Consider the following 24,620-nt stretch of genomic DNA (forward strand, 5'->3'; position numbering starts at 1 on the left):
TTTAGAAAGGATGCTATTTACAACCATAAAGATTCAGTTCTTTAATAATAATAAAAAAAAACCCACCTCAGCTAATTTTAAAATTAGTACACTTAATAAGGTTTTGCAAACCAACACAGTGCACAAACAACATTGCTGTTTGTTCTTGAACATGAGTCTCAGAAATGTAGGAACACGAATATAAATTATACTAAGAATGAAAAATTTCAACTAATTAAATAAAAAGAAAGAAAACGAAACACCACTATATTTGAAACACGGCCTCTAAAAAGTTCAGTGTTCCAATATTTTCTCACAGTTCCAGATTGCCAACATTATAAGTTAAAGGTGAAAGATACCCATGTATAAACAAGGCAGCTTTCCACTGATTCTATACTGTTCTTGTCTAAACCTTTGGATATTTCAATCTTCAAATCCCATAAAGTAAGGTTGAATTTGCCAGTTACAAAAAGTACATCGGTTCATGATGTGGCATTTGAAAAAATGCATCTAGATATTTACAGGATGCTTAGAATGACTATTTTGAAAATGTTTTCTTTTTTTTTTAAATCCACACTTTTTCATTTCACCTTCTGTAGAATTGTAAACAACATGCTTTGCATTCGGCATGCGGCCTTAAGTTATGGTGCGTGGTCTTTTGGGAGGAGGTGGGGGCATAAGTTCAGCATCAGGATCCAGGTGATGTTTATGCGTCTGTCCTTGAGAAGCTGCTGTACACCTATCAATGAACTCAAACAGCATTTCCTTTGTAACTGGATTTTGGATGCTATTACATACAGCTGGGAACAAAGAACACATTTTGATGTTAATAAACTGATTGGTTGCATGCAACACTTGAACAATTTGATCCAGTACATGCAAAATAAATGACAGTATTTGGCATAAATGTTCAGCTTTGAACATATCATTTTATAGAACTTTTGTGTTAGGGATGAAATTATTCTACTTTGTTCTCACACAGCTTAAGACTAGAGAGAGTAAAGAACTGCTGTCCCAACAGGCACCCAGTCTAGCCTTCCAGTCAAGAGAATAATTCTTTGTCAAAAAGTAAAATTAAATCCAATATAAATGTCAGGAATTAACACATTACTTAGACATGTGGTAGGAACAAAGCTCTTGTACAATGTGTCTTCTGGCTCTGAAGCCTTACAGGTAGGAATACATTATTTTATCCATTTTGACAAATTTGGAACTGAAATGGCTAAGTCTTTGTATTTTTCACCAAATAGCAAACAATTTAAACAATTTATGTAAAGGCTTGATTCTGAACTATCATCTTTATCATTTTTGCTGTGCAACCTGTCTCATGTAATGAATCCTGAGACTTAGGAAAAAAAGACAAGCAGCAAGATATATATAGAATTAAGGTGGAATTCCATGACAAGAATATAAGATAAGTCTATAAATGATTTTGAGACATAGTCTGAGGATAATCAGCTATACAACAAAGGCAGTTGCGTGAGGAAGAACAATTATTACTTTCTTGAGCCTCAACATCCATTAAATAAAATGAGCAAGCTTCTCTCCCTCAACGGACATAAAAAATCTTCATGACTAGAAATTAAAAGTATGGTTCCATGGCCTCTGAAGATACTCTTTTCATGCCACTGTAATTCTGGAACCATGCACAATATTAATGTAACATTAATAAAACCTTCCCTAATGTCAATGATTTTTATAATTATAAAAATTTAGTATAAAGGTGCTTAAAAAATGTCTACTGTATGCATTGGATTTAGTCCATTTTAAACACAATATTTTAATTAAAAGTAGCAAACTTTGCTAAAACAAACAAAAATTATAAAAATAAAGAAGTTAACACCCCAGCAAGCGTGTGATGGTAAAAACACGATTTTTTAAAAAAAATTTTGAACTGTGACAGTGTAAAAAGAAAAAAGTTTAAAAAAGGGGAAGAAGAAGCATGCTCACACTTCCTTTTAGCATTACTATTTCTTTCCAGCTTTTTTTTCAAATATGGAAAAAAGGGAGTCTCTCGGCCACACCAGAGATCTCTTCCAATGGGGAAAATTTAAGAAAAATGGAAGGGATAGAACCCATCAAAAGTACAAAACCAACTTTTTTCAACAATTGAACCAAAAATGCATACATTTTTAAAATTTCATTGTAAAAATAATTTCCCATGAGAAGTTTCATTTTTTACAAAGATCTCTCTCTCTCTCTCTATATATATATATGTATACAGTAAACTTCCGATAATCCAGCACCGTTAGGACTCAGGGGGTGCTGGATTATCAGATATGCTGGACTATCGGAAGGGGGGGCTATGAAGGGTCTGGGGTAGAGCGGGGGGGGATGTGCCCCATGGCACTGCGGGACCAACCCAGCAGCACCCCAGCTGCTCTGCCCCAGACTTCCCCAAGTCAGCCGCTGCTGAAACTGACCAGCGGCTGACTCTGGGAAGCCCGGGGCAGAGCAGCTGGGGTGTCAGCTGCTGGTCAGTTTCAGCAGCGGCTGACTTGGGGAAGTCTGGGGCAGAGCAGCTGGGGTGCTGCCGGGTTGGTCCCGCAGCGCTGAGGGGCAGTGCTAGGGGACCAACCCGGCAGCACCCCAGCTGCTCTGGCCCCGGCTTTCCCAAGTAAGCCGCTGGTCAGTTTCAGCAGTGGCTGAATCGGGGAAGCCGGGGACAGAGCAGCTCCAATTGTCTGGCTGCCCAGAGCACTTCTGGGTTCCAGATGACGCCGGACCATCAGGAGTGCTGGACCACTGGAGTTTTACTGTATATATATAGATGACATTTTTTACAAAGATCTCTCTCTTTCACATACCGCCCTACACTCACCCACCCCCTTTGTAAAAAAAAGTTAAGCTAGCTCTAGCAGTAGGGGTGAGGGTAAGAAGAGGGCTGGGGGAAGAGGAAAAGTTGCTGTTGCTTGGAAGTAGGGGAAAGGAGAGGGCAGGCCAAAGGAAAAAAAAAACTTGCTTAAACAACTAAGAGGAAATGCTGGTGTTTCACGAGGCATAAGGGAGTGGTCAACAAAGGCTTCCCCTGTCGACCGATTCGCGTCTTGACTTGCGTGCTGTGCCAATGATCAGCTGAGCTGGCACAGCATGGCGGCCATTTTTATTTTAATGAAGCCGGGGATATTTAAATCCCCGCTTCACTGACTATGTTGGGTAGCCTATTTTACATGCCTTTTTCAGCAGAGGCATGTAGTCTAGACTTACCCAAAGCTGCTGAGGTGATGGAGATGCTTGCATTCTGAGGTACCTCCTCCAAAGGCACCAGCAATGTAGCAGTCCTGTTGCCACGTGATCAAATGGCTAACCTCAATTTATTCATCCAAACAATTAAAATTCACTAGATCATCAGATATGTACATGGGTAGAATAATTTTAAAGGAAAACTATCAATATACATACACTTTGTCAGCTTTGTAGTTCTGTTTAATAGTTTATGATACCACCAAAAAAGTCAGTTCAGTATGAGAACTGTTACTCATATTATTCAAACATATCTTTTTAATTTAAACTCATTCATTCCACCTGAAAGAAAATTATTCTTTCGCATTCTTTTTTATTGTCTATAGGAGAATCTGAAGGCGTCATAATCCTTAAAGACAAATTTTTTTTCATAGCTTTCATTTGCTTTACTCTCTATTGTTTGTAATACTATTTTAGGAGCTTGAAATTACATTTTCTCCTACTAATTCTGTCTTCCATCTGGCAAACAATTGTCTTGAATAGAGCTGAAATTACCATGGTTTTTTTTATTCATCAAATTCAACTTATGTAGCATGTTGATGTGCCAAAGTATTTTTCTTGGTGCATCAGCACAAGTCAACGTACTACTGGGAATAGTGTTTGTTAGTTAGCTGTGTTGTAGAGCTAAGACAACTATATTTTTATAGGCCTCACTTAAAGGCAGGCTAAATAATAACCCAAATCTGTGAAGAACTCATATACAGTTACTACACAGAGGCCATGATTTCATCTGTCATGTGTAAAGTAACCGGTATGTCTACACTACAGTTAAAAGGCAACTACCTTAATCTTGTGAGGGTTGAGATAGGGGGCTGTTTACCTCCAGTATAAATTTTTGGGCTTGGGTTGGAGGCTGAGCTCTGGGATCCTCCCACCTTGTGAGATTCTAGAGACAGGATCTAGACCAATGGTCTCTAACCTTTTAAAGCATGAGATCAATTTTTTCAATTTAATTGCCATCCGAGATCTACCTCAAACCCAACTATTCTTGCTCCACCTCCTTTCTGCCCCTTATCTGAGGCCCCAACTCCTGCTCACTCTATCCTCACTCATTTTCACCAAGCTGAGACAGAGGGTTGGGATGCAGGCTCTGATCTTGGATTAAGGGATTTGGAGTGAGAGAGGAGGGGCTCTGAGCTGAGTTTGGGGCAGTTGCAGGAGGGGTTTCTTAGTGCAGGCTTTGGGAGGGTGTCTGGTCTGGGCTAGGGCAATGGGTTGGAGTGCAGGAAGGTTTTCATGACTAGGGTAGGAGTTCAGGATGTGGGCTCCACAGGGGAACTGCTTACTTCTGGTGGCTCCTGATTGGTGGTGCAGTGGGGTTAAAGAAGGCTCACCCCTGTCCTGGTCCTAAACCACTCCTGAAATCAATCTCCATCCCAAGTCCTATTGTGCGCCCTCTCTGCTCTGTGGAGATATGATACAGAATGGGCGAGGGGGCACCTTGACATCAGCACCCTTCCTGTCATTCCCTTGCTCTGCCCAGCAAGCATGAGGCTCCTGAGCAGATGGGGACAGCTCCAAGGCAAAGGGTAGAAGATGCTCAACTGTGAGGGGAGGGACAGCTGAAGTGCTGGCACACGATAGCTTCCTGGTAAAACCTGTTAGGATCACCTGTCAAAATCTCCAAGATCTACTGGTTAGTGACCACTGATCTAGATGGAGTTCAAACATTTATACTGCAATTTAACAGCTCCTTAGCCTGAGCCAGATGGCACATAACAAATGGGAGGACTTAATGTTATACTGAAAAGACAAAAACCGCTAAACTAAATATTGAGAATACAGACCATCTTTCCTCATTAAATTAGACATTAAGGCAGAGGAAATTAAGTTCATTTAACCAATTTTACTGAAATGGTAAATATGAAAGGTGTGAGCAAAAGTAAATTATTCTACTCACCTAGGGCAGTGTTGTAAGCATTTGGAAAGCTTTTGTCTATTCTCTGCCTCATGAAGACCCAGCTGTTGTTCTCAAATTTGCACTCTATAATTTTATTGTCATACTGTTTCAGTTCTCTTGTCACCTGTTTAAAAAAAGTGTAAGGTAAATGTATTTTATTAAATCAATTTAAAGGAACTGTTACTTCACCTTGTGTTAGATAATGGAAGGCCTTATAATTCATCAGTTAGAATTCTTCATCCTACACCTGAAATTAAGCTTAACTGAATAGTTTACATCTCCAATGTACATATGTTCAACTACTCGACATTTTAAAAATACTTTTGAAATCTGCTGTCAATATATGGCAATTTTATTATGCTAAAACATCAGCTACTCTAGAAAAAAAACAGTACAAATGTCCCAAATGCAAATAGGTTTCCATGGGGATGAACTGCTTCCTGTATAAGTGCTACTGCTAGCCTAAGTACATGAAATGCACTATCTGTGTTTCCATCAACCTTCTTTGTTAAAGGTCTCAAAAGTAAACAATAGGTTTCAATCTCAGAATTAGCTTATAAAAATCTTTCCACTCTAATTTTTTAGAGTTTATTTTATTTTAAAAACAAAGCAAATTTTAATTTAAAAATACATTTAAGAAAAAATCACACATGTTCTAAATATCTTGAGTCATCTTTTCTCCATTCATTCATAGGCTTGTCAGCAAGGAGCTGATACTGTAAGCTATTTGTCTATCAGACGATGCTGAGTGATTTGGAGATTTTTAGTCCTTGTGTACTATATTTCCTGCTTATTTTGGCTTCTTCATCCTAGTCATCTTAACATAATAAAATGCAACATTCCCAAGTAACCATGGCAACTTGAGAACTTTATTGAATGATTTAGCAACTATTTTCCAATATACTTCAGTTGGTTCCAAGAAGTTTCTTTGTATGCAGGATTCTGTATTTAACTGTCAGTTTTGTGTCTAGTTCTGTTATAATTTCCAAATTAAATGCTAGTCAAAGTAATATCACAACTGTGATCCAGGCTTTTATGGGTAATTACTTTTCCTTATACAGTAAAAACTCCGATGGTCTGGCATCTGACGGTCCGGCACCATCAGGAACCCGGAAGTGCTCTGGGCAGCCGGACCATTGGAGCTGCTCTGCCCCCAGCTTCCCCGATTCAGCCGCTGCTAAAACTGACCAGCGCTGAATCCGGGAAGCAGGGGGCAGAACAGCTGGAGTGCTGCCGGGTAGGTCCAGTAGCGCTGCCCCTCGGGGCTGCGGGACCAACCCGGCAGCACCCCAGCTGTCCAGGATTCAGCCGCTGCTGAAATTGACCAGTGGCTGACTCCAGGAAGCCCGAGACAGAGCTGCTCTGCCCCAGCGTCCTGGAATCAGCCGCTGGTCAGTTTCAGCAGCAGCTGACTTGGGTACACCTGGGACAGAGCAGCCAGGGTGCTGCTGGGTTGGTCCCCGCAGCACCGAGGTTTGGCGCTACCAGACCAACCCAGCAGCGCCCCAGCTGCTCTGTCCCAGGCATCCTGATTCAGCCGCTGCTGAAACTGACCAGGGCTGACTCCAGGAAGCCCGGGGCAGAGCAGCTCTGCCTCTGGCTTTCTGGAGTCAGCCGCTGATCAGTTTCTGCAGCGGCTGACTTGGGGACACCTGTGGCAGAGAAGCTGGGGTGCTGCTGGGTTGGTCCAGTAGAGCCGAGAAGCAGTGCTGACGGGTTGGTCTCGCGGCGCCAAGGTTCGGCGCTACTGGACCAACCCGGCAGCACTCCAGCTGCTCTGCTGCAGGCGTCCCCGATTCAGACCCCACCCCAGACCCCTCATAGCCCCCCCTTCTGATAGTCCAGCATATCTGATAATCCGGCACCCCCTGGGTCCTAAAGGTGCCGGATTATCGGAAGTTTACTGTAGCAAAGAGGATTGGTTATTTCATATGCAGAATTTTGCATTTCTACTGTCTATCTATTTACCAGTACTGACCCTAGAATTTACTACTATTAAAGGATATGGTTTTTGAAGAATGCCAGGGAAGTCCTTGGAACAATTAGTAGTGAAAGCTCTCAAATATATTTTGGACTAATTTCTAGATAAAGGAAATCTTAAGTCCCAAATCTGGGTTATCCCACCTACAAAATAGGACACGTCTAACCTTCAAATTGCTAAAAATGCAACTATCAAATTTTATTCAGCATTTATTCTGACTATTACTATTAATTTCAGGAAAATGCACTCTGGGATTTTACTTGTCAAGTAAAAGTGACAGAATGAGACAATTTAGCTAAGCTGCTTAATTTAAGCCATTCAAATCATGATATTTTAGCATAAAAAAGTCAATTCTAGCATTTTATATTATTATTTCTTTTTGAAAAAGAAGCAATCTTTCTGCTGATTACAAGTATTTTAAAAACCATTTGACTAATACAATGAGCTTTGTGACTGTTGGTGGCCACATGGTTTAGGGGAAGACATTTCCTATTCTGTTTCCAAGATTAACTCTTCTCCTAATTTGCCTGTCTTTCCCTTTTTAGCACATTTCCTTGTACAGTATCTTAGTTCATTATACATGTGTTAAAAGCTATATTCCAGCCAGATGTTCAGTAATGCAGACTCACTTAACATTTACATTTCATTAGGTGTGTTCAGGAAAACACAACTTCCTTTTCTAACCCAGTATGGACATTTAAACACAGGAAGAAACTTTTGGCTGTGTAATGATTTAGAAATTCATATTATTTTGACAATAGCAGCCAAAGAAAAATATTTATATGCCCTTTTTTTCCTGCTGAAGCAGAAAAATGCTGTTAGAAATATCACCTGCTAAAGACAGAGAGAGATTCCACTTTAGCCAGTGACTTTCACTAACTAGCAATCTCAGTAAGCCTTTGTCATATAGTTTATCATTCTTCTAGTGTTTAGAGGCTCAGAATAGCAATAAATTATGTGGTTGCTCTATGTGACTGTGGCAATTAAGCAGTATTATTAACTCTCTGTATGCTTGCTTGGCCACTCATTAGCAATCTGGGAAACAGATCTTTCCAGAAAATGCAAACACCTGCCAATGCACTGAGCTAAATGCTTTTAGAAAACTGCTGATCGTAGCCTTCACAAGTTACAGCAATTGTCTTACTGAATAAGGAACATAGCAGTTACCATCCTCTGCATTATTAAATGACCTTGGTCTTGTAAAAGCACCTGTCTTAATGTATAGGCACATTTTTTTTTAGAATCTGTTGAACATTTTATCAAGAGTACAAAAAGTACTCTGAGCACAATATATACTTTCAGCATTGTTAATGCTGAAAATACCAGTGTACTACAATCATTCTAGGCTTCTCAATATGTATGTGTTAGGAGAGGATTGAAAAAGTCACAGAACAATTCCTTAGTGATCACTGTAAACAAGCTTTGTTGCAAACATGTCACAGTTCAGGGCAACTGCACCTGTTTCCCCAGTCATCCAGCTCTCAGCTTTCAGCTCCCAAGCTGTTGCCTCTGGGGTGGAGACCCTCCTCTCACTTTCTTTTGACCAGAAAAGACAGTCTGCCTAAACAGGCCTTCTTGTTTTCTCTTTAGAGGCTGATAACAGAGTGATTTGTGTAGCTATAAGGTACCTCAAAATTCTCTTTAATCTACAGGCAGTCCCCGGGTTACGCACAAGATAGGGACTGTAGGTTTGTTCTTAAGTTGAATCTGTATGTAAGTCGGAACTGGCGTCCAGATTCAGCCGCTGCTGAAACTGATCAGTTTCAACAGCGGCTGAATCTGGAGGCCAGTTCTGACTTACATACAAATTCAACTTAAGAACCCCAGGCATCCCCAAGTCAGCTGCTGCTGAAACTGATCAGCAGCTGATTCCAGGAAGCTCGAGGTAGGGGCTTCCTGTAGTCAGCCACTGGTCAGTTTCAGCAGCGGCTGACTTGGGGACACCTGAAGCAGAGCAGCTGGGGTGCTGCTGGGTTGGGTCCAGTGGCGCCCAGAGCGGCGCTACGGGACCAACCGGCAGTGCCCCAGCTGCTGTACCACAGGCGTCCGGAGCAAAGCCGCGGAGCACGGGGGCAGCGGGACAGCCCAGATGCACCGTGGCTATCCTGCTGCCCTCGGGCTCCGTGGCTTTGCTCTGCTTTGCTCCCCGTCCCCCTGGTCTGTAGACCAGGGGGACGGGGAGCAAAGCGGCGGAACACGTGGGCAGCGGACAGCCCAGACACGTCTGGGCTGTCAGCTGGCCGTGTGCTCCGCGACTTTGCTCTGCTCTGCTCCCCGTCCCCCTGGTCTGCAGACCAGGGGGACGGGGAGCAGAGCAGAGCAGAGCAGAGCAGAGCAGAGCAAAGCGGTGGAACACGCGGCCAGCGGACAGCCCAGACGCGTCTGGGCTGTCCGCTGCCCGCGTGTTCCGCCGCTTTGCTTCCTCTCCCTGGTCTGCTGGAGACCAGGGAGAGGGAAGGCCCCGTTCGTAACTGCGGATCCGACATAAGTCGGATCCGCGTAACTCGGGGACTGCCTGTACTTAATTCTTCAGGTGCAAGCATTACAGAGAAATATTAAATATTAAAATGATGAAACTACCTTCTTGCGTGCTAAGGAGCTTACCAGAATTCATGCTAACATGGATTCTGGCAGGTCCAGAACTCCCAATTCTACCTTAAGGATGGGGGCCCTTCAGGGATTAGCGGTCCTGTTCATTTGCTGGATCAAGAAGCCAACTTGCCCATTTACATCCAGACTGTGTACTGTATCTCCAAACTTTTTATTTGCCTCTGTCCCTGGGAAATCTAGTCTGAACTAGAGTATGTGTACATCTCCAGAGAGATGGATTCAAAGCAGATAACATAGGAAGTTCATTAGCCTCCCCCCCTACTAGAGAAGGTTCATTATATGCCAAACAACATTGCATACCCACACTGCAATTTTAATAAAAAATACCCTCAAAGTTTGTTTGGGATATTGTTTGAAGGACAATCACTACATAGAATACTCACAACCATTTCCTGAAATAGTAATGATGACTAAATCTGGTCTGGGAACCACCAAAATACAACTCATCCCTGACCAAAATCTCTTCTTCCTCAACAAGCTCTTTTCTGGCAGTTGTGGGGGCGTGTGAGAGAAATTAAACTTCCCTCCTAGTGGGAACAGTGACATATTGCACATCCTACCCACAGAATGATTTCTCTCTATTTTCCCTTCTTGGCTTTGGGTTCCTCCATCCTTCCCTCACTCCCACCTCTACCATACGGTAGAGGAGATGTGGGCAACTCATCATTCCACATCTTGAAAGGGAGCTTTGATAGTTGTTTCTTCCAGCTTATGCTGGATGGAATACGGGGGAAGATGTCTCCACTGTGACAAGCCGTGGGACTGAGGGTTGAACAATGTTCTCTGCAATAAAATTCACTGTTTTAGCTGTTGGTGCTCTTACCCCAGTGTTGACAAACATGTGGAACAAGAGCCAATTCTAACAATTCTTCCAAACCAACTACAGCCATGGGGGTCTTCCAGATTATGGGACCAATGCACCCATTCTAGTAAAATGTGCTGGAGAGAAAGAGCAACTTCATACTGACAAAGTCCTTTGGGGGATAATCTGTATGTTTCTCCCTCCACCCCATCCCAATCCTGGACAGACTACATGTTCTCCTTTCCCAGGAACAGAGAACCTCCATTAATTAGTCCAGTAACTATTTCCACAATCACAAACTTTTGTAGTCTACATTCTAATACACAGTGAACTCATCTGGCACAAACAGAGGTTGTGAGTAGATATACATGTGGAGGGCAGGTAATCACATACCAAATCTTGGTCCTGGCATCTAGGTGCCCAATTGAATAACTTTACAGAGAACTCCTAATTTGTTTGAACTGACGCTGCTTGGAAGCCAGTGCTCAGTGGCCTCAAATTTGGGCCATGGTGGTGGTTCCCTTAATCAAATATTCCCTAGAATATTTTTAGGCAGCTAATGGACATTTGGATCCCACAATACCACATGAATCAGGGTCATGGAGTAATCAGATCCCTTTAAAGTTTAACAAATGTAAGGTAATTCTATTATATCATATGGGAAAAAAAGTATAACTTATTCCTTCCATTAGATGAAAAGGTTTCCCACTCCCTGAAACATCTAATGTAGTCCTTTAATTCAGAAGTGGTGTTCTCTTTACAAAAACAATAGCATCTAGCATTAATGTATCACCTTTCTTGGAAAAGGAACCTGCGGTAGGAAAGAAACTGAAATACCAGTTAAACACTATAATTACTTCCATCTACCACTGCAATGCAGCCATTTATGAGGTGTTGCTAAACACAGCAACATTAAACAATGTAGGACATCTGAAAAATAATGTATCCAACTAAAAATGCAGAAGGGAAAACATTCATGCAACCAGACAGTAATTATTGCTACTGCTTTGAATGCTGCCATAGTATCTGTGATGACCCCAAATGGTCACTTTTTAAAAAAAAAACATCTCATTCAAAAGTGCACCTGCAGCCACACAGTGCTTGTCAACACCATTTCTAGGGCACAGACTCAGTAATGAGTCAGAGATAGTTTCACCTTACTGAATCACCATGTCCTTCCATACAACTGTTACATGTTCTCATCCAAACAGTAATCCAGCCCTGCTTAGTTTGTGAGATGACTGTTTAATTTTACATTTTAAAGCAGTTAAACACATATTTAGATTTTTGGTTAAAAGTTTTCCAATTTTTAGCTCCTTTGTAACATTTTCTCTACATTTTTTACATCACAGCAAGAAACAGATGAGGTCACATACTACATTTGTGCTCAGTGCAATTATAGCAAATCATTGAAGAAACAATAATCCACTTTAAAAGATACAGGCTGCCAAGAAAATATTAAATATTCTATTCAGAAATATGTTTTGTTCATATGATTTTGTGTTTGTACTTTTCCCCTCATTCTTTATTACCAAAAACATCTGCATGTTTATATGTTCACTGGCTTCTGTTGCTTATTCCTTGCCTGAAGGCACCATTTTATTTGTGATATTCTAGTAAAAATGATTGTGATGTTAAAGACAGAAGATTATGATTTCCATAGAGGAATAAGCAGAAGCAGCAACTGAACTCTTAAGAAATAAAGGTTTTTTTGCATGGATTTTCTTAGCAATATAGAACAAGAAAAAAGAATATATAGAAAGATAGTTAATAAATAAAACAATTTTCCAAGAGTCATCTGCTTCTTTGTAGAAAAAAGAACATATACGATGCAAGCATTATTCTTTTGTTATGTAAATTAACAGACATGTTAATATTCATACACAGTCCATTGGCTGGACTACAGAAGAGCTGTCATATTTTGCCATATAGAGCTGGTCTTAGCATTTTTGGGTTTGCCTGTGAAACAATCCCTCACCTCACTGAAAATGTAAGTGATTTTTCTCCACCTGGATCACACTTTTATGGACAAATGAGAAATATAGCTCTTCAGCGCAAATTCAAAATTAACTGAGTAACTCTGTGAAGCAAAGAGGGAAAAACCTTCAGGTTGACCCCAGACTACTGCTTCAGGAGAAATGAAGCCAGTCAGCTAGTGCTGGGGTCAGGACATTCTTGACAACTTTTAACAAAGTTTTCAAGGGACAACTGTCCAAATAATCTGATAGATGTGAGGTTTTGGCAGAGTTCAGGCATCAGTGACAACACTGTGGATGAGGTGGGAAATATGCAGACCAACTTTTGTTTTTACAGTTGGCGACTCCTTCAGTGAGGAGTGCAGAAGTAATATATCTTCAAGTCATGGTTTCTCCACCACTACCAAACTTGATGATGTTGTTCCATTCCATTTTGATGAAATTAATCATTTAGATAGTTGAAAGTATATGAGAAAGTATTATCATGTATGATTTACTGATAAAGATATTTGTATGGACTGTTTTAAGCAACCTAACAAAGGACAAAGAGAGTCAGTGGCAGAGCCAAGATTAGTGGCTGGGAGACCCTTGCTCTATATCCTGTGCTTTGTCTTTATGTATCTTCTGTCCCCTAATGCTATTCAACTAGCTCATCTTGTGACCAGAGGTTGTAAGGCTGCTTCAGCAGAAGTTAGCTCAGCTGTAAGGAGCATTTGAAAGAAACTTGCAATGGGTGTATTGCTCCCTCTAGCCACAAACAGATGGAAAGTCCTCCCCAAAATCAAAGAGACTTGTGGTGATTTTCAAAGGGTATGTCTACACACAATTTTTATTTCAAAAGAAGGATGCAAATACTGCGGTGCATTTGCATACTTCCTCCGCTTTTTTTCCCCCCAGAAGAGGCTCTTCCGGTATTTATCCGCATCTAAATGTGGCTGAATTTCAAAATAAACCCTTATTTCAAAAGACCCCTGTAAACCTCATTGGAGGAGGAATAAGGGGTCTTTCGAAATAGGGGTTTATTTCAAAATTCGGCTGCATGTAGAGGCGGGTAAATACCGGCAGAGCCTCTTCCGAAAAAAAAAAGCAGAGGAAGTATGCAAATGCGCTGCAGTATTTGCATCCTTCCCCCGAAATAAAAATTGTGTGTAGACATACCCAAAGACATCAAAAGCTAGATCTGGGCAACTGCAGAGGATGAGTGGCAGAAAATGAATAATGTGCAATCTCCAGGAAATGTCAGGTATAAATATTCAATCCTAGCAATTGGTGTAAATGTAAATAAGTAGGGAGGACTTGTAGTAGCAGACTTTATGGGTCCAAAAAGTCAGCTCTAATGTCATAGGTTATACACAGTGTTAATTATAATTGTCTTTGTGTTTTCTCTGAAAGTATATAATTTAGATTGTAAATACCATTTTAAAGAATATAGTTTTTTTAAGCGAAATATCAAAAATATACATGAATATAAATAATGCTTTTAAAATACACTCAAGCCTGTTCATACAAGGAGCTTTTACTGCACCTAAAAAGCTTCATAAAAATTTCAGTTAATTAAAAAATGAATTGGTTAAATAAAATATTGCATATTTTCTGTTAAACAAAATTTTGTGACATAATGAAACCGTATTAAAAATACATGTTAAAAGCACCATTTTCTAAAAAATAAATATGTGCTGAATTGGTTACCACAGATGTTATTTTACTTTACTCTGGTTATGAGAACGTACAGTGTATAGTTTTAAGTGGCGTATTGCACAATAAACAGCTGTCAGATTGGGTAAAAGCAAGTGAGTCAAAATGTTTATTCAATAGTGAAGCTGTTTACTGAGACTGACTACACATTAACTCTTGTTTATGGGAAATAAAATGAATGATCTGACTCCTTTAAAGGAACACTAACAAGTTAAAATACTATTTTAGATAGGTTATGAAAACCTTTTAAAAAACATATACAGCATAGCTGATGCTGATAAATGAAAAATCCTGAGTCACTCCCCTCAAAATCATGAGATTTAAAAAATATATATAAATTCAGAGTTATTTCCTTTGATTCTCTGTTTCTAAGTCATAAGATAAACACATGCTCTTCTTCACAACCATGAGAGCTCAAAATAAACCTACTTTTAAAAATGAAAGTAGAGATTTTCATCTAATCACATTTCTCTAGGTGCTTGGAGCGTCAAGAAAAAACACTGAATATTATGAGGCAAGAACTTCAGAGACACTAAATATTCACTATTGTCCATTTATTTCCATCTTCAAATATTGATTTAGTTTTCTGATCTAGGATGGGCTAGACACCAAATATCTTTCAAACTACCAGGAAATAACTGGAATAAAATCCTTTCCCTTTCTTTTGGTTAGTGACATAAGCTTGGTAGTTTTTTGTTGTTTTTGTTTTGCTATGAGGAAGTACAATCTTTAGCAATCTTTCCACAAACCAGATCTTACAGTACTTTCTGAACAATGCTCAGAACCTATGTGTCTAAAGCAAAAAGGACCCAGTATTGTAAAACACCAAAGAGATCCCAGTAAACCATGTAATGACAAATCCAGCTAAACAATCTGGAAACTTTCCAAATTCCTTCTATTTCTCATGCTTGCTGAAAAAGTGATTAAGGTCACTTGGTTTCCCATGTTGCTGAGATTGAACACACTATATGGAAGGTGGTACTAGCCGCCTTTGAAGCTAGTCACTCATGCCAAAACCAGGAGGGATCCATCAGATGAGTCATAGGTCCCAAATACACAATGTGTAGCCTTTGTCTGTATTTTTCTCAGCAAATAACAGCACCTTAAAAAGTTCTCTGTAGTGCAAAGAACAAGTTTTCAGGGAGCTCTAGTGGAAATCAAACCTGCAGCCAATTAGACCTACAGGCATCTATGCCTGCCACAGTCTCACCAACATCAGAGATTACCAGAACCTGATGTCGGGCAAGGTCAATGTCCTTACAATGTAGCTTCTTAAACTCCTAGTGTCTCTCTTGATAAAGTCAATCAATCAGGGTAAAGGTTTTCTTTCAGATCTGCATCTTAACTTTGGACATGAAAGCCTAGTAGTTCATAAGGTAAAGGTTTGAGAATATAGACGGACACACTTTTTAATCTGAATATTCGAAAGACCATGGTCCAGGGATTTAGAGCACAGAACTCCAATTGTGGCTGGTCTTCCCTCTACTCATGGCCATTTCTGCCATCAAACTCTCACAGAACAGTAGCAATCTTTAGCCAGAGGCATCTTTGAGGGCATATTTTTTTCTCGAACACTTTTGAGACTGGGAAGTAGTTACATCACGGAGTCTGCCACATCTTCACCAACTGGTTTAAATAGGATGTAACAAAAAGGTAATTCTAACTAACTGGAGTTCTTTGCCCAGGCAGCTCTCAAATATGGTCCTTGTAGATTCCTGGACTAGTTTCACCTCAAAATCAGGTGTCCTGTATGATTTCTATAAAAATTAAGACAATGTAGGATCCTCCACTGTGGAGCCACTACCTTGATGTTCCTCCATAGTGGTATTTTAAAAGTTCTCTTTTTATTCAGAGTTCAAAGAACAGCTCATGTCACCCTGATCTTCAGCCTGTCCTGCCGCAAAAGGACAGAAATGACTTGAACTTTAGGAGGACAGAATTTATACCTGGCATGAGATTGCGTGTGAAAGCTATTTTTCACTCTTATGAAGATCACCCAAACCAAGCAGGTCAAAGGAATCAGATAAAAAGCAGTCCACTGCCCCTCCAGGCTGACGATTGAGTGAGAGGCCAAAAAATTATTCTTGTAAAAAAATTAGGATTTAGAAATACAAGGTAATAAAAAGATCCAAAAATGAAAATAAGTTAATAAAATATTCTAGACTGTAAGGCAATTTCCACTCAGAGTACTATTAATTATGACTTCCAAAGCAGAAAAAGCATCACTGATAGACAGAGTTACTAATTAACAGCAAATTGCACTGAACTAGATTTCAAACATGATACAGAAAAATTTAAAATTATACAGTTTTATGTGCAGACAACTATGACAAATAGATCAAAAATCAATTCTACAATTGCCCACAAACACTGAAAAGTCAGGGAAAAGGTAGCAAGATGGGATGTTGCAGAGTTTGGCTGCTGATTAGCCGGTCCCTGAGCTGGAATCTGGAATAGTAGGGGGGCCTGGGTTTCCGTACCAGCCACTGAGCAAGTGGCACAGAGTGGGCGAGTGGAACAGAGGCACTTGTGCAATGAGAGGTGGGTACCTCAAAAGGGGGAAAACATATAGTTATCTAGCTGACGGGCCAAGCCATGAAGAGGGAGCAACTGAGACATGAAGAAAGACAGCACGCTGAAGTGCAGAGAGAGACGGACAGACAGACTGCAGGATGCATAAACAAGAGACAGGAAAGTATATCAGATCTGGTGGAGGTAATCCCAAAGCAGCCAGAAGGCAACACCTTCCAGGTGAGTGTACCCCATGACACGTCATCAGGTTTTAACAACTGAAAAAGAACAAAAAGCACTGTCAATAGGTGTTACCAATACCACAAGAAATTTGACTTTTACAAAGACATTAAACACCTACCACTGCAAGGAGGAAACGCAGGGTAGTGGTGTTTGGAGACTCTCTTCTGAGGAGGACAAAGGCACCCATCTGTTGCCCTGACAGGACATCCCAGGAAGTATGTTGCCTGCCAGGGGCCCGTATCTGAACTGTTATGGAGGGATTGTCAAGGATTTTCCAATCTTCTGACTACTACTCCATGCTGTTCATCCATGTGGGCACTAATGATACTGCAAGGTGTGACCTGAGCAGATCAAGAGTGACTACAGGGCTCTGTGAGTACAGGTGAAGGGAATTTGGAGGCAGATGGTGTTCTTTTCAGTCCATGTGGTCAAAGGTAGAGACAGGTGCATCCTGGAGGTGAAGGCTTGACTGTGAAGATGGTGTCACCATCTTTGCTTTGACTTCTTTGATCATGGGGTGCTGTTACAGGAAGAAGGGCTGCTAAGCAGAGACGGGGGTCACCTATCTAGGGAGGGGAAGAGAGCATTGGCTGCAGACTGGCTAACCTAGTGAGGAGGCCGAGGACTTAAGATAGGTTCAATGAGAGCAGGTGACCAAAGCCAACAGTTAAGTGCAAAACATGGAGACCTGGGAGATGTGTTAGAAATAGGAGTGTGGGCTATAATAACAGAGATAAAGGAGACATGAGGCAGAACTGGGGAGCAAAATCAAATCAGTATCTTATTTGTTTATAAATGCAAGAAGTATGCATTGCAGTTAATCCACTTCCATGAGAAGTGGTAGTTATGTTGACTGGAGAAGCCTTCCTGTGAACATAGTACTGTCTACATTGGGGGTTAGGTCAGTATAGTTGAATTGCTCATGGGAATAGGTTTTTCACACTTTTAAGTGATGCAGTTATACCCATCTAAGTCAATAGTGTATACCTGACCTAAAAGAAGAGCAGGCTGGATGTCAACTTGGTGGCTGATGAGTGAACAGAATTTCATTCTATGAGTAATAGAAGAGAGCAATGAATTGCAAAAACTGCTCATCATAAACTTAACTGATTTAAGAAGGTACTTGACAGCCTTCATTGCAATTCACTCTGCAGCAACTTGAAACATTATGTATGCCAGAAAAAATAATTAATATAATCACAAGCCTTTATATCACCATACAACTTGCACAGTTAAGGTAAATGCAGACTTGAGCAAACTATTTTAAGCTAGACACTGATGTCAAACAAGGATACATCCTTTTGCCATTTACCTGCCATTATAGGGAAATGTGCCAATAGGTTGGACCTCCCTGGTCTGGCACCCTTGGGACCTGACCAAACCTGGATGAGGGATTTTGCCAGTCCAGGGGAGATGATATCTGGCCCATCCCAGATCCAGACCAGCCACCAGCCTTCTTGCTAGCTCCCCTCTCCCAGCCCTGCTGCTCTGCTGGTCCCTCATTCCTTCCCTGCTAAGCCCTCCCAGCATGCTGGGCTCCCATCCCACCAGGCAGCCCATCTGCGGTGAGCCCAGCCACCAACCCTTCACTGGGACTCTATCGGAACATCCATGGTCCTTCCAGACCATGGATGCTGTCAAACCATAGAGTCTCGGTTTACAGAGGTTCAACCTGTACAGACAACAGCTAAATCAACATGCAAGCAAAACTGAAAGACTGTCCAGCATCACAAGCATATTTTTGCAAAAATAAAGTAACACTAACATGCTATCTCCCTTGTTTTAGTACTTCCTCCTTTCCCATCCTCTTCCTTTTCTGTGTGTCATAGGCAGGGCAGATAGCACTGCTTTTTATTAAGAGTGCCTGATACTTCCCCTTTTATCACTCAGGGTATGTCTACACTACCCTCCTAGTTTGAACTAGGAGGGTAATGTATGCATACCGCACTTGCTAATGAAGCCCGGGATTTGAATTTCCCGAGCTTCATTAGCATAAGCGGGGAGCCGCCATTTTTAAATCCCCGCTGCTTCGAACCCCGTGCAGCGCGGCTACACGGGGCTCGAACTAGGTAGTTCGGACTAGGGTGCCTATTCCGAACTACCGGTACACCTCGTTTCATCAGGATGGCCCTGCTATGAAAGTGAGGCCAGCAAGTTAAGTCATCTTAATGGTATTGGTCAGAGATGGAAATATCCACACCCCCGAGCAGCGTTGTTAAGACAACCTATTCCCCCACTGTAGACATTGCTATGTTGATAGAACTCTTTCATTACTGTAGATGTCACTTCTTGGGGGGGCCGATTACCCATGTTGGTGGGAGAGCCCCACATAGTATAAATAGTGTCTATACTGATGTACTGTGGTGGTGCATCTGTGCCATGGTATCATTTTAAGTGTTGACATACCCTCAAACAGGTATGCATAGTAAAAGACACTGTGGTGTGTAGGACACCAGCCTCTTCTGTTGTAGATGAAAGGTGTGTAGTGAATGAAACAGGGGACTGAAGAAAGTGAAAAGATGCTCATAGTCTCAATGTTGAGGCAGTTGAATGCTGCTCAGGGAACTCAATTCTATTTCCACCAATGCAACAAAGTTCCATGTAATGCTAGCCAAGCCACTTAAGCCAAACTTTTCACAGCTATTCACTAATCATGTGTTCCTGACTTGAGACCTTGGGGGTCTGACATGCACAAATGCTGAGCACTTGCAGCTGCAGCTTCAGGCAAGGGGCATTGTGCTTTTAACATAAAAAGTGCTATGTAGTTCTAAGTACTCTGAAAAATTTGGTCTTGGGCACTTAGATTGGGCACCCTGCAGAAGTGTAAATTTCAGACCTTAACTTCTCAGTGCCTAAGATCCCCTTCCATAAAATTAAGATATCATCACCCACTCTATCCCCACCACAATGGCGGTTGTGGAAATAAAGTAATTAATGTTTGTGAAGCACTGGATATTATAGTGATTAGTACTACAGAAAAACTCATGAAGAAAATGAATAATTCTATCTTAAGAGTAGGGTCTAAACAGTGGTCAATAAATAAAGCATGGGGTCATACACCAAATAAGGAGAAAATATTTAGCAGCCACTCATCAGGGGAGCACCATTCATTCTGTATCCTGAATAAAGCATGAGCCCCATAGAAAAATAGTGTATAATCGTGTAATTAAACTGTATTATAATGTATGTGGACAAAGGGGACAAACAGAGGTGACCTTTCCTATGTTTTGTGTAAATAATTTATCAACCTTAATAATGTTCTTTTAAAATTTTATTTTTATGTATAATATACGCATATTTTCTGTGTCCTATCCCAGATCATTCTCTTTTCCTTTTTCCTGTAAGGTTACTGGTTTTTTTTTTTTCTCATTCTGGTTTTATCCTTCATTGTGTTTCTCTCTACCGGTTGAACCTCTAAAATCTGTGACTCTCTAGTCTGGCAACATCCATGCTCCAGCAGGACCACAAATATTGTTGGCATCCAGCCAAGTAGGGAGCCTTGACCTCCTCTCGGACGGCAAACTCCATTGTTCTCAGGTCCCAAGAGTGCTGGACTAGGAAGGTCCAACCTGTACCACATTTTGCAAATGGCCCACGTGATGATTAAATTATTTGTGGCCTACCTTTGCTGAGATTACACAAAACAGAGCATCTCAATACTAGTGCCTGCAGCAGGATCTAGGTCAGTCTCTTCGTGCAGTCTAAAGAAGAATTGGCTTCCACATGTCAACTAACTTTTTGCTCTACAGAATCAGGCCCCAATTCTGCAGACACTTATTCATGTAAATATTTGCACAAAGTAGTCTCATGGAAACTATTCCCTTGAATATGTGTTTCCAAGACTGGAACCTTAGACTCCATCTGTCCATCACTCAGCTGAATTCTAAAACCTTCCCTGAAATTATAGGACTCCTCTCCACAAAAGTACAAATCAGTTGTCACAGGTGATCAAAGGAAGTTCAAACCAGAATCCAAAGTAATGAATAATAACAAGGGAATCTTTTAAGATGCATCCTTTATTAATATGCAGCTTTCAAATGCTAGCCATTTTGAATTATATTTTTTCTTCTGTTTAGCTCCTAAACAGCTAGTTTTATATGCTTAAAGATTTTTTTCTCTCTCCGTAAATCAAAATTCAACACTGAGAACAATTATGTTAATACTGCTAGAAAATTTGTTTGCTTTGTTAAATTGAGCTTCAAAAGCATTTCAATTGAACACACATTTGCGATTGCGAGTAATGCCTATTCTTATATCCATTCAAAATGTTTACTTTATTATAGCTTATTATAAATGTGCTGTCTAAAATGCAGCAGCATGACTGTTCATTTTCCAGGCCATAATTTTATGATAATCATACGTAACATATTCATGTGTCAACTCTGCTGCTTAACAAAGCCCCAGACTGATATGTTAGCAGCTCTGCTTTCCACATGGTGCAAATTTCTGTGTCTCAGAACATTACTAAATAAGATTCAGAAAGATTTGACCATCATTTTTAAGTTTATTTTATCTAATATACTATGCTAGAATAGAAAGCAAAACAATCTCAGAAGCTGAATTATGGTATATTTACATTATCCAATATTGTCAGCTAAGAAATATGTAAATTATTAGCACTTGCATGACATGTTTGTTAGGATGGCAGTGGTTGGGAGGGAGATTTGCAAATGGCATAGCATTTTTAAAAATATTACTGCTTGAATGCATCCAAGCTTTCATACTCTACTTCCTCTTCCAAGATCAAAATTATATTTTTATGAAGTAATTTATCTTTCAATTTCAGATGTTTTAAAGTATTTTGCCATTTTTGCCAATGTACAGTTACAAAATATCATTTTGTTTCTCTCGTATATTTCAGAACTAGTTCTCACTTGCGGATGTGCTTGATACAGAACATAAAAAGGTTTAAAAAGACATCTTATAAAACAATTGTATCTTATTAAAACAATTTTTCTTCAACTATGCCATGCCCATTCATTAAAAGAAATAGCATCAGCAAAGGTTCCTTGGAAGCTCAGATTTTAACCAGAGAGGGTTAACTCAGTGTTGTTAATTTTGGATTGTATTTAGATCAGGGATGACAATAAGTGACCTGTGGGTCAAACGTGGTTTGCAAGGGCTAGCCCCTGGAGACACCAGACACTTTATTTACCCGAGTGCCCCCTCATAATTCCTTTTGGCTGTGGTTCATTGTCTCCAACCAATGGGAACTGCTGGAAGTGGTGGACTGGCTGCCTGGCCTGCACCACTTTCTGCCTCTCCTATTGGCCAGGAATAGGAACTGCCATCAACAGGAGCTATATGAGGCCACCAGACCTGCGGATACTCAGGTAAATAAAGCATATTGTGGCCCACCAGGGGCTAACCCTGGTAAACTGCATCTGGCCTGGGAGCTGCTTATTGCCCATCCCTTAGTTAGAGACTTGCAATGTTTGGTTGTCCCCTAAAGCTCCAGTTCTTGGAGTCTTATGATTACATCATAACCTCAATTTTCATTAAAAAAAGTTTCTAGCCCTTTGAAATGTGAACCTTTGACGGACCGGGCCGGTCTGGGCACAGCTGAGGGCGTCCGCTCAGGGCAAATTGCTCAAAGTAGGGGTTCCTTACAGCCCCCAGACTGGTGACCTTTCCAAACAGGCCACAAACCAGTCCCACAGAGCGCTTAGGCTGCCTGCCTGAAGCCTCACGAGTAAAACCCCTCCTACACCCCATCAATATCCATGCCCCAGATGGCTCCGGGACTCATACACAGGTGGGGGGGGGGGTCTTAGAATCCAATCCCACCTACCCCGAACTAGTTCTGTCTGATTCCAAGAAACCAGCCACAGATCCCAAGTCAATTTACCCTCCGGATCTTACCCACAAATCACGCTGAGCCAATCCTTTAGCATCTAACATCTAAAGGTTTATTGCTACCAGAAAGAAAAGCATGAGAATAAGGTTGTTAAAGGATAATACTTTACATGCATAGAATCTCCCAGTTCTCAATGCAGGCTCTAGCAGAGATGTTATAGCTGCTGGCTTAGAAGTCCTTAGTTGCACATCCTAGATTAGGATGGGTCCACAGTTCTTTCCAGCTCTTTGATCCCTGTACTGCTGCCTCTGGGATGAAGTGCTGAGCTGAGAACCAAGATGGAATCAGCCACATGGCATCTTTATACATCCTTCCTGGTCTCTTCTTGGCTGCAGCAGGTCACCTGGCCAGCGGCCTATCACTGTGTTCCCTGCTGGTAGCCCTTAGGTGTCAGTTACCATTCCCGAGGTGTGTCCTTGGCCCATTGATTGCTATTGTCCCACATAGCCTCACTAATTAGCATGTCCATAGGCCGGGCTCTGCCCAATGCTCAATCACATGCAGAGAAATACTCAGTATCCACACAAAGTACATGCTTATAATTTCACACACAGACATTATACAATCACATGAACAGCGTACATGGGATTAAGCAGACAGTAAGTTTCTATTCAACACCTCACATGACCCCCTTTTATACCATTTTTGGGGCCAACACCCCCACCTATGGGTGCAGCAGTGATCTGGCTGTTTCCCTCAAATTCAGTAACGTGACAGAACCCTAAAGGCTCTCTCGGAAGACAAATAAAAGGAACTAGGGATGTTAGGTATCATGCAATTGAATAGTCGTGTAATCGCACAAAATCTTAGTGGTTACATGACTATTCAGTAGTCCCCTGGGGTGGGGTCAGCAGATAGTCCGCTCCCCACTCCTCTCTCGGGGAGCACTCTGCCACCTAATGCTGCTACCTTTGATAAAGAGGCAACATTGCAAGGTGGCAGCAGACCCTGTCTGCAGGGGTATGAGCTCCCTGTGGACAGAGACTGTCTGCAGCAGCAGCAGCCCCTGCCCGTGAGGGGGTCCCAGCTCTCTACAGAAAGAGGCTGTTCCACAGCAGCAGCCTCTGTCTGAGGCAGGCCAAGGATTAAAGCCAGATCCTCATGGGCACTGGTTCCTGCTCCATCAGAGGTGGGGGGGAGGGGGGAGTGCATGTAGTTGGCAAGATTAACGTATAAACTCAGGTTTATCGGTTAATCATCTAGTTGATACCACAGTGACATTTCTGAAAAGAACCCAGTCTTTTTTTCTTTTCTTTTTTTAATTTCAGACCTAATCCCTGATTTTTAAACACTTGAGGCTGGTTATATTGTCAACTCAACCCTCCACTCTTTTAACTAAAGTAAATAATCTGTGTTTCAGGTTACTGCTAGAACTACTTATGTGAGGGAGTTTGTAAATGCCATACTGAAACACAGACTAAAACCTAAAACACAAACAAAAGCACTCCCTGTGGCCATCAAACTAGAAATCTGAACAAAATGTGGAAAGTTATCCAGATGACATTTTAGGGTCACTGTTATTTTCATTGCATTGTCAACATTCTGCAAATTTGGAAGGCTTGTCTGTACATTAACCACTACAGCTGTGCCTCTGTAACACTTCCAAGAAGACACTACCTACACCAACAGGAGGTGTTTTCCCATTGTTGTAGGTGCTGCACCTCCCTGAGAGGGGATAGCTATGTCATTAGGAGAATTTCTCCAACTGAGCTCTATCTACATTGGGAGTCATTTAACTGTGTTGCTCAAGGATATGGATTTTTCATACTCCTGAGCAACATAGTTCTGCCAACCTAATTTCCTAGTGTAGACTAGGGACGTAA

General features: G+C 41.2%; 1 protein-coding gene across 5 annotated transcripts in view; it reads right to left on the minus strand.

Moving 5' to 3' along the window:
• Positions 1–28: 28 nt before the first annotated feature.
• Positions 29–24,620, minus strand: part of RNGTT (RNA guanylyltransferase and 5'-phosphatase) — a 433,610-nt gene continuing 409,018 nt past the window's right edge. For all 5 annotated transcript variants that reach the window (XM_075923870.2, XM_075923868.2, XM_075923869.2 and 2 more), the window contains 2 exons: positions 5,123–5,246; positions 29–779 (listed from right to left, as the gene is read on the minus strand). In XM_075923870.2, the coding sequence (XP_075779985.1) occupies positions 616–779; positions 5,123–5,246 (288 nt within the window). In that variant the 3' untranslated portion in view covers positions 29–615. The remainder of the gene's footprint in view (positions 780–5,122; positions 5,247–24,620) is intronic.

Source organism: Pelodiscus sinensis, chromosome 3 (genome assembly GCF_052426305.1).
Source record: "Pelodiscus sinensis isolate ZL-2025 chromosome 3, ASM5242630v1, whole genome shotgun sequence".
Lineage (NCBI taxonomy): Eukaryota > Metazoa > Chordata > Testudines > Trionychidae > Pelodiscus > Pelodiscus sinensis.